Source organism: Dioscorea cayenensis, chromosome 8 (assembly GCF_009730915.1).
Source record: "Dioscorea cayenensis subsp. rotundata cultivar TDr96_F1 chromosome 8, TDr96_F1_v2_PseudoChromosome.rev07_lg8_w22 25.fasta, whole genome shotgun sequence".
NCBI classification, from domain to species: domain Eukaryota; kingdom Viridiplantae; phylum Streptophyta; class Magnoliopsida; order Dioscoreales; family Dioscoreaceae; genus Dioscorea; species Dioscorea cayenensis.
The window spans coordinates 6,256,853-6,271,878 of NC_052478.1; the positions used below are offsets into that span (position 1 = coordinate 6,256,853).

A 15,026-nucleotide genomic window follows, 5' to 3' on the forward strand; every position below is an offset into this window, starting at 1 on the left:
TTTTTATTGTCAATATTTGGTTTATATTACACATCTCTAACTAACAAGAAATTTGCAATTGAAATAAAAATAGATTTAATAAATAGTTTTTAAAAAATTAAGATTTAATTCATTAAATACCTCTCTCATAAAAAAATTTTTATACTGTGCTATCACTGGAAATATGTGTTCATGAGTGAGATTGATTTCCTCTGCTATCTCATTGAAGTAAGTAAAAAATAAATAAATTTTCATTTCTTGGACAACCTCAATTCATTTTCTCCATATAAGATGTTATATAATGTGAATCATTCCAATGGCATTTTTCACAAGTTTATTGTGAATATAATATCTCAACAAATGCACATTATTTTTTATGGTGGGATATTGACCACAATTTAGATGATACGAAGAATTGATCATATCGGATGAGAGACTAGCTTTTTTTTTAAAAAAAAAAATTAAAATATTATGAATATATATATATATATATATATATATATATATATATATATATATTGCCATTATGTTCCTGCGACCGTTCTTAGAATGTCTATGAGCGTCCGCAGAGAACAAAAAAATAGAGAGACCAAGAGTTAGAGAGAAACAGAGAGAAGAATAACCATGAGCAGTAAGTTATACAGTTCCTTTTAATTGTATGATGAGAGGGTAGTTGGCTGGTTATTAGAAATTTTTTATTATAAGTACGTTCTAATCGAAGAATTGTGCATCATGTTTTTAACTGTACAACATTCCTAAAAGTTACTGTGCATCTCACTTTTCACTGTTTATTTAGTGAATTTCAATCCAACAATTGAAAGAGAACGTCGATAGATAAATTATCTAAAAATGTTCTTAGAGAACCGGCTCTTATATGTATATATATATATATTCAATGTTTACAAATTATTCATGTTAACACGCCATGGATTCCCAATCTCCAATGGAGTAAGCCACCCTCCATGATAGCTGAGTAGGTCTCTTATTTTGCACAGGATGGACTTCACTTCTCTCCTCTTTTGTTTTCTATTTTCTTTGGTTATCTTATTTAACATCACCTCTAGTGATTGCTTCTCTGTTTTTGTTTAGTTCTTTTTTTTGTATTTTTTTCTCATTGTTTTGTTTTTTTAATTATTTTTTATTTATTGATTTTTTTTTAATAAATTAGTAGTTTACCCACTTAAAAAAAAACTGATGGATTACAGATTTAATTTGGTAATTTTTTTTCATTACATGGTTGATGATTTTGATAAGTTAGTGCCCAAACAATACCGACTATATAAATTATTTTAAAAATTTATATATCAAAATCAACATTATGTTTTGAAGACCTCAAAGAGGCATAAAAGTGCAACCAAAAAAAACAATCAGGGGGTTATATGCAAACATAGAACATTCAATGATGTCATTTAAGTTTTTTCACTAAACCCCACAAAAAAATAAGAAATTATCGTATGTAGTGCTATGACTGTTATGACTTCCCAAGTACCAACCCGGATAAGATAATCCCTTTTTCTGAAGCCTTTCCTTTGCTCCATCTCCATCCCCATCTCCATGGCTCATGCTGGCATCGCCGCCTCTTCTCTCTGCGTTTCGCTTCCAAGCAAGTCTTTTCTCTTAATCTCTCTATCTCTTGGTCTGATTCTTGTCCTTGTGCTCAATTCTCTGGTTTTTGTGTAGATGTTGCTGCAAGGAAACCTCAGCGAACCAGTGCTCTTCTTCGTCCTCTTGGTGAAGCACACTCCAAAATCACTGCTTCTTCCTTCAAGCGAGGAACTCCACTTTGTAAGACATTTATAATTAGAATTTCTCATAGTGTTGGACGGTTTATTGTGTGTGTGTTTGATGTTACAGGAGCTTAGTTCTGTTTGAATTTTCATTATTTAAGGTAAAAATTTGATTTTTGTAATGAATAAAGGTTAAAAATTGAATTTTTGGAATGCCATCTTTTTATCAAGTGAATTGGACTCATGTTGCATGCTGCCTGGAACCATTCACCTTCTACATGGCCAAATTCCTACATTTTGGGATGTGCATGATGACTAAAGAGGTTTGGATGATTTAGGCTTCGTTGGATGTTCTAGGAACTTTTAGTTCCCATTGAATTTTTAATGGTCAAGTTAAAATTTGATATTGGCGATGAATAAAATTAAAAAACGTAACAAGTTTTTGATCTTGTATTTTACCAAATGAGTTGAGGTCATGTTGCTTGTTCTAAGGTTCTCTTCTTCTTCTTTTCCATAACAAATGAAGTGGTTTGACTAGTCTCCCAGTTTTTAGCTAGTTTATCAATTTATATGTCTTTAAAAATTATGTCTTGCTTATTTTTTCATGTTTAAAGGGGCTGTGTTAGGTGGATGAGATCCAACTAAAATTGATTTGTGAAAGTTTTCATTCTATATCAATGTTGTATAATGCTGACTCGTGAATATTCGTGGCAACTGACAAACTTTGATGTTATGAAACCATCTAGCTATCTAAGACAGATGGATTGGTGATTCTTCCATCACTATATTAATCTGCCTTAGAACGCCAATTTGTATGTTTTTCCTTTCATTGCCGGTTCAAAAATTATCAACACTCATGATCACTTCATTTCCAGTTCTTGGCTCAGTGTTAACTAGAAGGAAGTTTGTACGCCAAGCCACACAAATTTCTATTAGATGTGAGCAGGGTACAAAGGAGGATGGTGGATTGGATGTGTGGCTCGGCCGTCTTGCAATGGTTGGATTCGCAACTGCTATTACTGTTGAAATAACAACAGGGAAGGGGCTCCTCGAGGTAAAATATTTTTTCATGTCTTGAGATGATAAATACAATAGAATCTTCATGTTGGAATATAAAATCCCATCGAAGATATAGAGAATTATTCAATTAATATTTGAATTATGCATAGATTTCCATATTACATCAATAGCTTTTTTTTTTCTAAAGAAGAATTGTGATGAGGCATTTATAATAAATGAGCTTCATAATGATTTCCTTGCTTCATGAGACTATGAGAGGGAGGAATACTAATTAGATTTAAAAACAAAAAAAAAATTCTCTACACATTCCTGAGTACATTGACATCTTTTCAGAAAATAATTAAACTTAGATTATGGACCAAGGCTTCAAAAACATAGGTCCCCATTCAATTAAAAAATTTTGTGCTAATTCACAGTAAGCTTATATCAGAAACAATGGTTTGTCGCTTTAAACCTTTTATAGTTACTTAGATGAATATCTACGAACTTCTTTAACTGGTTTGTGGTTGAGCTTGAAATTTTCGACCAGCATAAATCCTGCATTTTTTCTGTCATGATGAAGCCATCGATTTAATAACTTTGGTTAAGTAGCTCGTAACATAGATTCGATGAGTACATCAACATCAATATCAAAATCCAAAGAACTAGAATAATGTTCGTTTATGGAAGCCAAATATACTATTGGTTTGTTCTGTTGCATTATAATTGTTGTGACAATGTGTTTATTTTTCCAGAACTTCGGTTTTACGTCACCCTTACCGACTCTGGCATTGGTTGTCACAGCATTAGTTGGTGTTCTCACAGCATTCTTCATCTTTCAATCAGCCTCTCAAAATTGATTGTTGAATACTGTAATTATACTTCAACATTTGGCCTTTGTTTTTCCCTTCTAGTTTTTGTTTGAAGCTTAATATGTAATTTCTCTCATAGTTTCTCATAATTTCTCATCTTTCAATCACTTTTTTATCTAATGGTGAATTTTATAATTATTTATTTTAATTTCTTGGCGGAAAAAAAAAAACTCAAATGACCGTTTAACCATTATCAAATGTGAGTTTAAAATTGTGACAGATTGACAAAATAAAAGTTGGAGTATAAAAAGAGACGTCATGTTTTTTTATGCTTAGATTCTAGTGAATTAATTGATCTTTGTTTGGAAAGATGGTTAATGTTTTTTACAAACCATTTTCAACAATAAAAAAAAAACCTCTAGTATTTATAGCCATTTACCTCATATGCCGTTTGAATCTTCAAGCGCGAAAAATTAATGCTCCCTCTATTTATTACAGCACAAGTATCCACCGTAATTATTTCACCAACAGTTTAAAAATAGTTAAATTTAAAAATTTTATAAGGGCACTATCTTAATCAAGGGCTCCTTCAGCTTAACGGTGGAATTCTACTCCAAAAACGTGAATTTGACTTGGCGATGACTGCTAGATCAATGAAAAATGCCTTCTGGGATGAGCTGCGTGCCAGTGCTGGCCCTAATGGGATGCCTTGGATTATATGTGGGGATTTTAATGCCACTTTCAATTTGGGTGACAAAAATGGTGGTCCACCAAATCTGGCCGACATTAGATTGGCAAATTCATTCCTACAGGAGCTCAAGTTGCTTGAACCCCCTGCGGTGGGACGTAGATTTTCGTGGACCAATGGTCAATCAGACTCAATCTGGGTGAAACTTGATAGATTTATCGTCAATAGTGAGTGCGTTGGGTTTTTCCCTAAGCTGATCCAGAAAAGTTTGCCGCGTTTGGGCTCGGATCACGTCTCGATCAGGCTTGAGCTGGGCATTCACTACTCTATACCGCGGCCTTTTAGGTATGAGTTGGCCTGGTTTATGGCGGAGGGTTTTGAGGATCTCGTTACTATGTGGTGGAAAGAATGCTCTCCTAGTGGTTGTGGGGCCTTCATTATAGCAAAAAAAATTAATTTACCTAAAAGGTCACTTGCGATACTGGGCGAAATTCTCCTTCGGCTCCATCAAACTCAAAAAGCTTGCGCTGCTTCACGAGTTGGATTGTTTGGATTCGATTGCGGAGAACAGATGTTTATCTCCCTTGGAGAGTAAACAGGGGGAGGATCTTAAGCTTGAGCTTTTTTTGATTCGTAAGCAAGAGGAACTCTACTGGAAGCAACGTTTTAGACTACAGTGGTTGAAAGAGGGGGATGAGAACACGCGTTTTTTTCATGCGGTTGCAATTGGCCGACGGAACAGAAATTTCATCCCCAGTATCATCTTTAACGGCACCACTATGACGGATCCTAGGGACATCGGGAAGGTGTTCTCAGACCGATTTCAACTTCAGTTTGGACAAAGTCGTTCGAACCGTTTCTTGATCGATTTCAGGAAGCTCCTCTCGAATAGGAATCTAGTGGATTTATCGCAGCTCGATAGACCGTTCACGATGGAGGAAGTTAAGACTGCGGTTTTCGACCTTGGGAAGGATAAGGCCCTTGGCCCTGATGGTTTTCCCCTGCTATTCTTTAGATAGTTTTGGGAGACTATTAAAGTGGATCTGATGATTCTTTGTGAGGACTTCTATTGGGGAAGAGCGAATCTAGAGCGTATCAACTGGGCAAACATTGCTCTGATCCTAAAGGTGGACTCCCCGGAGTCACCTGGGGACTAAAGACCTATCAGTTTGATCAATTCCTCGCTAAAGATTTTATCTAAAATTCTTGCTTCGCGTCTGAGTGTTGTGATGCACGACCTTGTGGATTCGGATCAGTCGGCGTTCTTGAAGGAAAGATGCATTTTAGACAATATCGCCACGGCGGAGGAACAAATTTTCAGTCTTCACAAGCGCAAGCTTCCCGGGTACATCTTAAAGGTGGACTTTGCCAAGGCTTTTGACTCGGTGGACTGGGACTTCCTTTTGGATCTGCTGAGCGCCAGAAGGTTTGGGGAAAGATGAGTGAGCTAGATCAAATGCATTCTGTGTTCCTCGAAATCGTCAATTCTTGTCAATGGCTCCCAAAATGGGTATTTTAGATATTAAAGAGGTATGAGGCAAGACGACCCCTTATCTCCACTTCTGTTTGTCTTGGCGACCGATGTCCTGAGCTCTATGTTCGCTCATGCCCTCAGCTCCAAAGTGTTACTTGGGGTCCCGTTAGGGGAGTTCGGGAGTAAATGTAACCTGCACTACGCGGATGATCTTTTAATTGTTACTGCTGGTGGGTGTGAGGATCTCAGGATTATTAAGCTGATCCTGTACCTCTTCAAAGGTATGTCCGGTCTGGAAACGAACTTTGCAAAAACCTGCCTTTATTCAAGTAGAACGGATGAACTCCTAGACCAATCGGCTGCTGCGACATTACAGTGTAATGTTGGCTTATTACCCGTATCTTATCTGGGTATTCCGATTGCGAGTAGGAGACCGCGCAAGCAGGATTGGGAAAGGGTCATTCTCAAGGTGAGAAGTAGACTCGCGTCTTGGAAAATGCAGCTATGTCATTAGGCGGTCGACTTACGATGGTGAACTCAGTGTTGTCAGCTATTCCAACCTATTGGATGCCCATTTTTCGCTTGCCTTGCTGGGTGATTAAAAAGGTGGATCGTATTCGAAGGGACTTTCTTTGGTCTGGCTCGGATATTGACCATCCTAGGTGTCGGCTCATAGGTTGGAATAATCTATGTAGACCGCGGGACCAGGGAGGTTAGGGCATCATAGATCTGGCCAGTTTTAACCAAGCTTTATTAGGAAAGTGGTGGTGGAAATTCATGAATGATCCTTCTTGGAGTGGTACTAAGGTGATTTAATTCAACTATGGTCTTTCTCGCTCAAGCCTGTGGCCTAAACATTCAGGCAGGATTTCCTTCTTCTGGCATGGGGTTTTGGGTTGTTTACCGGCCCTCAGGAGCTATTTTTCGCATACTATCCATACGGGGAAGGAAACACTTTTTTGGAAGGACTATTGGATTAATGGCATTGCTCCAATGTATCTGTGGCCTGCGGAGTATAGAGCGAGTGCCTGCCCCAACAGCATTGTCCATGATCTTTTCCACTTACTGGGGGAGCCTCCCTTCTCAGGCATTGAGGTGGTGGGACTGGTTCATGCTGGTGTGCTAACTTCGCTCAGTCATGTGGGGGATAAAAAGGGTTGGAGACTTACCGGGAATGGGACGTTCTCGGTTAAGTCCTTCTACAAACGTTTAATTGATGGGGCCTCATATGCCCGGTGTCGCGTTTCTTTTGGCGCGATTGGTATCCAAAAAAAAATTAGCCTCTTTAACTGGCTTGCGTGGCATAATAAAATCCTTTCGCTTGAGAACTTAGCTCATAGGCGATGTAATCGGCTGCCTACGGACACCTGCGTTCTGTGCCACGCGGGTTCGGAGTCTGTTGATCACCTGTTCATCCAATGTGATCTCGCTCAACAAGTTTGGGAGCATTTCGCCCGATTACTTCATTTCCCCCAATTACTGACCTTCCTCGTGGATCTTTGGGGTCGGTGGAGAACTCTTTTGCATCCGGAGAGAAGGGCTTTTGGGGATTTAGTTGCGAAGGCCATTGTTTGGACTGTTTGGATTGCTAGGAATGATTGCATTTTCAATGCCATTACTATGCACGTTTATCACCTAATTGTGAAAATTGGCCGTATGCTTGTATCTTGGTGCTCTTCTTTCTCAGGTGGTTCTAAAGCAAAGCTGGAGGATGATATCAGCACGGTCAGGTGCAGCTTGGAGTTTCTTGGCCCTTGGGTGAAAGATCTTGAGGCGACTCGGTCCTCGAAGGAGACGCTTGTCCCAAGCGCAGGCTAGTCGCTATGTTTTCTTCTCTGTAGGGGACGTGGGCGCCCCCCTGTCTTTTTTTGTGGTTGTACTTTTGTTGTTGTTCTATGTTGTTTTGTTGTACTGTCGCTGTTTGTTCCGTACCACAGCTAGTGGTAGTTGTACTATGTTCTTCTTTATTTTAATGCATTGTGGTTTATCCACTTTTTCAAAAAAAAAATTTATAAGCATTTTTTTTCTTGTGTATTTTTTCCACCACGGAAGTTGTACATTAAATGACGTTTAATGATGAAAAACAATGCTTTTAATATATTGATAATATTAAATTTAAAAATTAATTTTTAAATTAGGTATGTAAGTAAATAATTTGGGATACGAAAAGTGGACACTTATAATGGAATGTACAGAGTAATCGTTTGCTAAAAAGATTAAAAATTCTAATGAGATCAAAAACTATTTCATCTAAAGAAAAAATCAAACTCTAATACAGACTGCACTCACATATTAATTTATCAGGTCAGATCTGCTCTTAGATATCGGATAAGGCACCTTCTAATATGAAAAATTTCTAGAAACGAACACTTATAATGAAACACAGGGAGTAGTCATTTGTTGAAGATACTGAAGTTCCAAGATATCAAACTTTAAAAAAAAAATCAAATTCTAATATGGACCACGCTCAGATATTAATTTATCAGGTTGATCCTTAAATATCGACTCAGGCAGCTTATGAAAAATTTTTAGAAACAGACTCTTATAATGGAATATAGGGAGTAATTATTTGTTAAAAAGATTCAAAATTCCAAGATATCAAAAATTATTTTAATTTATTTTATTTTTTAAAAAAAAAGCAAACTCTAAAATATGGAGTATGGACCGCACCGGGTCGGATCCGTGCTTAGATATCGGATCGGGTACCTTCTAAAATGGACCCGTTTAGAGGATAAAGACGCAGATATTATTTTGTCGTTGTTGATCTCTCGCCACGCAGCGCTCTTGAAATTCCTTTCCATCCATTTCTTTATCTTTATCTACTCCCGAGCGAGAGAGAGAGAGAGAGAGAGAGAGAGAGAGCAGCGCAGCGATGAGCATCCAATCCAGCTTCTATGGCGTCCGGCTTCCGAGTTTGGTGGCCGTTCCATCACCAAACCCTCCCCAGCCCACCCTAATCCGAGCAAAATGTAAGCTCTTGCATCTTGTGGGCACTGGTGTTCTGCTTCCTTTTAGTCCTGTATTTGTTTGTGTATTTTGATGAGAAATCAAAGGTGTTGCGTTTGATTGAATACTTTTGTCGAGTTTTCTTGATCTCATTGCGTTCTTGTGGTGGTTGCGGTGTTGGTTAAGGTATTGGGATGTAGATTATGGTGATTGATTGAGGTCGGGGGCAATGTGTAGCATGTTATACGTCGTGATTAGCCATTGCAGATCTGATTTTTGGATTTTATCTATTCAATGATATTGCAAAGTTCCGAAATTTATCTCTGAATGACATTATAGGAGTCATCTTCTTGAAAGTTTATTGGTTCTCCACATCTATAGGTGATCGGGCTTTTGTCGAGTAGAACTGGTGTATACTGGACTGCGTTGTGGCTTATTGATGTTTTCAATTGCTGAGTTTTTCACCTTATAGTTAATTTGATTAGTAATGATGTTATTTAGAGATAGTCGGTAAGATATTTTTGCCAATGCAAACCTGTATGGAGGTAATGAATCCCCTGACCGGCCTGCTGAATATGAATGTAGTTTTCATTGTTTTGTGGAATGGTCATTTAACTTTGATTGTCATGCAGATCCCCTTATAGTGAACATTATCATAAAATTAATCTTTAAGTACTGACTAGTTTTTATACCAAAAATTTGTTTTACGAAAGCAAGCCCACAGCTAGCAGCGGGCTTTTGGGATGTACAATTTATTTAAACAGCTTTTGTCTTCACATACCTACTTGAAAGGAATCTAAAATTGGTTTTCTTGTTCTAAATTTAATAAGACACCCTGGTTCTCTGGACATCCTGTTTAGTTAAATTTAGTGTTTGTCATTGAAACATCTATTTGTAATTTAAAGGTTCATCATTTAGAAAACCATGCTTGAAGTATGCACTGCATTTACTTGGTCTTCAGCTTCTTTAAGTAGAAGAGTTTTTTTGGTATAAAGATACTCTTTTCTGTTTTTACTATTCTATTATATTTGGAAAATGATGATATAACAATATTTCAACCTTTATTTTGTTTTGTATTTTTTACAGCGGAACCTTCTGACAAGTCTGTTGAGGTGATGAGGAAGTTCTCAGAGCAATATGCTCGTCGATCTGGAACATATTTTTGTGTTGACAAAGGAGTTACTTCTGTTGTTATTAAGGTAAAAGATACAAATATTCTTGGTATATGTTTTGATTTTATTGTTTTCTAGGTAAGAGTTACCTATATTAAATCCGGTGCTTTTTCACTGTAAAGATGTTTTGAATGTAACCGAAAAACAACTTTTTGTGACTGTATCTTGGTTTTTGAATTTGGAATTTATGACTCTCTAGAAATGGTGTTAGCTTCCTAAGTTCATGTTTATCTCACCCATGTACAACTAACTGGTATCTGGTATTCTCAACTGAACCATATGATCCAGATTTAATATAACAACAAAATAGACTACTTACATGGGTTTCGATTTTCAATCTAGTGTCAAACTAGGCACTCTTAAACCGACTAATACTATTGAATTAATTTGCTCAGTGAGCAAAAGAAGAGCTGATAATGATCTCTAGAACAAATGATGTATCATGTATCCTTCATTTCTCTTAAGTTATTGAAAGTTTGAACTTGAAAAGGTAAATGCAAGTAGCAAGGAGAATTTAAATCATATTGAAAGTTTTGTTTTAGAAAAACAAAATGCATCAAACTTTGGGCCAAAGGTGTGTATAACATCTATATGGCCACCTTGATCATTGGTGATAAATTCCAAGCGGCTCAGGTTCCTATCTGATTTGTTATCTAGAAGGCTAGCATATGGCTATTGGCCCCCCAAGTTGCATGCCCTATCAATCAACCTGTGTCGGATGGATAGAATTCTGTTGGTTCTCTGGATAAATAAGCCATATGTTCCCCATAGCATATAACTTTGTATTCAACAAATGGTCATCTTATGTGGAGTTTATACACAATTCTCACCTGTAATTCCAATCACGTCCTTGATATCATTCTCGTCTAAAATTCCAAATTTGAACCCATAATAATTCTATAGTGACAAGGGAAGTAAGCAGAATTTGCAAGCAAATACATTGTACTTAATAAAATTTTGTTAGAATATATGGTGCATTGAAATGTTTTAATAGACTTGGAATTGAAGAGCACATGCCATATGATTTTAGTATACGGTCAATTTTTTCAATTGTTTCTAGCATGTTGTGGTTGTCTAATCCATTCAGTTAATCAGCTTAGTGCGGGAAATTGTTTCTGAATCAAAGTTTGCAAGATTGTGAGAAGAAATATTTTTTGTTCCATGATGTTGACACACTTCCCTTTTTATTTGTTTAGAATCTAAACTACTTTTCTCTGTTCTATGGCCCTTTTTCTGTACTTATCAGAACAAATTCATTCCCTAATGCAATGGGCATCATTAAAAATTTGAATAGGGTCTTGCTGATCACAGGGACTCATTGGGAGCACCTCTATGTCCTTGTAGGTAATGCAATTTATCACAAGCTCTTCTTTTCTCGGTTAATATCTATATTTTTTCCATCTTCTCTTCTTATCTAATTTTCCATCCTTGTATCTATCAAATTATTAATGATTCACACCTTCAATTGAGTCATATTTTAGGCATTATGATGATAAAGCTGCTGAAGCAGGGCAAGGATTTTGGAACTGCCCATGTGTACCTATGCGTGAAAGGTATTACATTATTATAAGAGCACGTTTTAGTTGTGTCGAACCATGAAGTTCATTAATCCTTTATGCAATCCTTCATACTGTGTTTTGATATGGTGCATATGCTTGTGTTGTGTGCATGGCATTATCAAGGTGTTTGTGTTCTGCATGGAGTTTAATCTTAGTTTTGCATGTACATATTTATATCTTCATATGCATAATGCAGGCAAATGTTGGCTTGGTAATGTGTCAAGTGTTTGATATGATAAATTGATGACAATAAGTGCCATCCATATTTTTCTATCTACCACGGTGTTTAGGCACTATCAGTGGAGGAGAACATGTTAGATCTTTGACAAAGAATTTGCCATAAAATACGTGATTAATGAATTGTAAACCATTCATATATATTTGTTTTATATTTTATTGTAGATCAAAGCATTTTAAGAAGTTATTTAAAGGTCTTAAAACGCAAGTGTGCCACTTGATAGATTATGTGTTTTCTCTTATTATATCTCATATATGCCACATATAGAGCTTGGCATATCAAATTCTTACATTTTTGTGATTGAATTTAAAAAATGATGTGTAATTGAACTCCGTCTTTTTTCGTTGTATACTATGCCTCATATTCAAGTTATTTAAGATTTTTAACCTTTTTGTTTATTGGGTTTGTCTTGGTTTAAAGAATATAAAATAGTAACAATTAGACCTTCTTCTAGCACCTAGCACCTAACTTCACACCTTTTTATTGCAAGTCTTTTTCTATTATTTCCACGATTGGTCTTTTTTTTTTTGTTTTAGAGGTTTGTCATTTTAAAGTACAGTTTTTGCCTGGAAGATATGTTGTTTGACATGTGGTGAGAATGGCCTAGTTCAACTTGTTTCTCAATTTGCTTAACAATTAGGTTAATGGGGATCAGCGTGCATCACTTCTTTTGGCATTCCTGGATATTCTTGCAACTATACCAGACTGATTAGATATAAAAGACTAAGGAACAGTTCTTTGAATTTTCAATTTTTTCTTTTTCTTTTTTTTTTTTTAATTGTTGCTCACTAAATTGATGTGCTTGACTATGATGTTACCATTGTATCTTTAGCTTTGCATATTGGTATTAGGATCAGCTAGAAATGTTTGTGTTATCTGTTTGCTGTGATGAGGCCTCAGGTAGTGTTGTCTTCCATCTATTAAATTATGTTTCTCTCTAATAATTTGCCTGAAGAATGAAGACTGGTATATCTTCTTTCATATAATTTTTTACTTTAGTTCATAATCCTTTGCTGTTACCTAACAATGCATTATTAGGTCTGTGCTAGTGTTTATATTGAGCGCTCTGTTGTTTCTCAGGAAGGAATGCCACTGCATGCTTTTTCTGACACCTGATAACGATTTTGCTGGAAAGGACCAGGTACGTGAAATCTGTCATTAAGTAATCAAATATCATATCTGTAAAACCTATCTTGCTTAATACCATATTTAAATTCATGTATTATGAAGCGTATATTTCATCCCCAAAACTGAATTCTAATAGTTGTTGTAATTAGCGGGTCACCTTGTAGGAAATGAAAGTGTGGTGAAATGAGGGCTGTTTTCATTTGATTTTTAGAATGTGAAACAGACATGGGTGAGTTGATTAGATGTGGGTTCATGTGTCCTGAATTAGAAGAAATAAGAGCCGATGATTTATAGCTTTTTTCATGGAATTTAGGGCTAGCAATGTCTAGCAAGTTCATTTGCAGATAGAGCTCACCTCTCTTAGACTTGCACAAGAGGGATTGGTCATATTACTCAGAAACCTTTGTCTTTTAGGCAAATTAAGTAATGTACCATCTTAGGTCTCCCAAGACGTATTCCCTGGATATGCCAACATTGAAGTTTTTCAATGCTAATCACTTGCCGTGTGGAAGATTTTGTGAAAAAATGAATGTCATGTTGTGATCTTGTTGTTGTTTCATGAAACAGTTTTATGAATTTGTGAATCATAAAAGAGTTCCTCTTCAAATTCAGTTGACTAAAACTAAATCGCTGGCATTTCTCTCTGTGTGAACTAGTAAACAAGACCATTTTGGTGAACCACCTGTGGACTGGAGTTTACAATCGTCCTCACTAAACAAGAAGAAAGTTTCCCATATAATTTTCTAAGTCATTTCCTGGCATGGAAGTATGTGTCAAATGACACTGAAAATCCAAATTTGTGATTTTTGGTTTTCTTTGTTCTCTCTTTTTGCAGAGCATCACCTTGGACGAGATCAAGGAAACAACAGCAAATCTGTGACCTATTAGCACTTTGTTCCTTCTCCCTTATGTAATAGCTTGAAGATGCCAGGCTTTCATGTATATATTTTCCTAGTTCTATACTAAATTCTGCTTCACTTACTGAATTTTTGTCCGAGTTTTCTTCAGTATTCTTCATATGATATCTTAATTTCATCGGCATTTTAGTGTATGATGCCTTCGGCTGCATTTCACCAATGGCAAGTTGGTAGCTGGAACAATGTGGTTGTGTACTGTTAACTATTGGTTAAATACTGGATAAACAGGTTGTATTGCACTGTTTGTTAGCTTCCAAGCTTCATGTTTGCCAGTTGACTCTTTCGTACTTCATTTTGTAACTTAACCTTCTTCCTTTTGAACTATATACATTCTATGTAAAAAGGCAAGAATAATAATAAGTCATGCCTATTTTTAAGTAATTTCACAATTTTTTTTTTCTTTCAAAACTGGAAAAACAAATAGCAGGGAACTAAACAACAAGATAATCTGTATCTTTCTCTTTTATTTATGAAGAGCAGCACCCAAATGACTCTTTATCACTTTGATGAATGTAGTAATATCCTTAGGAGAAAGATTGGCTTAATTGTGTGAGGAGCTTCGTTTTAAATATTTTATTTTTGTAATATTTGCCACTTAATCTCAAAAATTAAAAAAATAAAAATAAAAATCTAATATTTGCCACTTAATCTCAAAAATTAAAAAAAATAAAAATAAAAATCTAATATTTGAATTATTTCATTCACCTCTAAAATAGAACTTTTTTAAAAAATAATTATGTTTTTGATTTAGATTAGTTAATGAGAAAGATAAACATGAAAATATTATATATAGAGATCGTGTCATCTACAAATATTCATAGATTCAATATCTATGAATTGTTAAACAGTTGAATTTCAATCCAATGATTTTCATCAAAGCCAAATTCTCATCCAATTGCACTATTCAAACAAATAGTATTACTATACTTACCCAACAACCCATTTTTGGAAAGTATAATGTTTTTGATACTATTTTTATTACTTTGCATGTACCCGGTCATGTTTGTCTAACTCTATCATTACCTTTTAGGCTTTTACACAACTGCGACATGTACAAATATAGGCAAAAAGTAACTTAGGTAAGTCCCTAAATTACTGTTCTCTAGTTAATTTAAAATGGTTGGATCATTATCTAACGGTTATTTGTTTATATAAGTATTATATACATTTTATTGTTCATGATACTGTATAACACTGTAGAATATGTTTTTTTTACTGTTTATGATGATTAAAACTGTCAAATTACCATCGGATAGCTATTGTAGACATCCTTAAATTTGAAATCTAGGGACGTCTTAAATTATGGGTGCTCGTGTGTGTATATGCATTACCCTTGGGAAAGTGATATAAAATTCTAAAGTGACAAATATGTGGATAAACCCAACGT

The 15,026-nt window shown here is 35.7% G+C and overlaps 3 protein-coding genes across 3 annotated transcripts; all 3 read left to right on the forward strand.

Annotated features, from left to right (window-relative positions):
• Nucleotides 1–1,452: 1,452 nt before the first annotated feature.
• On the forward strand, nucleotides 1,453–3,697 carry LOC120266582 (stress enhanced protein 1, chloroplastic). Its single transcript, XM_039274223.1, has 4 exons — nucleotides 1,453–1,582; nucleotides 1,660–1,764; nucleotides 2,582–2,760; nucleotides 3,461–3,697. The coding sequence occupies exons 1-4, from the start codon at nucleotides 1,534–1,536 to the stop codon at nucleotides 3,563–3,565; spliced, it is 438 nt and encodes a 145-aa protein (XP_039130157.1). The 5' UTR covers nucleotides 1,453–1,533; the 3' UTR covers nucleotides 3,566–3,697.
• Nucleotides 3,698–4,155: 458 nt separating this feature from the next.
• LOC120267210 lies at nucleotides 4,156–5,224 on the forward strand. The gene is made up of 2 exons (XM_039274904.1): nucleotides 4,156–4,579; nucleotides 4,674–5,224. Exons 1-2 carry the CDS (start codon nucleotides 4,156–4,158, stop codon nucleotides 5,222–5,224), a joined length of 975 nt encoding a protein of 324 aa, XP_039130838.1.
• Nucleotides 5,225–8,484: 3,260 nt separating this feature from the next.
• LOC120267867 (ferredoxin-thioredoxin reductase catalytic chain, chloroplastic) lies at nucleotides 8,485–13,773 on the forward strand. Its single transcript, XM_039275541.1, has 6 exons — nucleotides 8,485–8,648; nucleotides 9,712–9,824; nucleotides 11,092–11,141; nucleotides 11,279–11,350; nucleotides 12,675–12,735; nucleotides 13,558–13,773. The coding sequence occupies exons 1-6, from the start codon at nucleotides 8,552–8,554 to the stop codon at nucleotides 13,600–13,602; spliced, it is 438 nt and encodes a 145-aa protein (XP_039131475.1). The 5' UTR covers nucleotides 8,485–8,551; the 3' UTR covers nucleotides 13,603–13,773.
• The last annotated feature ends 1,253 nt before the right edge of the window (nucleotides 13,774–15,026 follow it).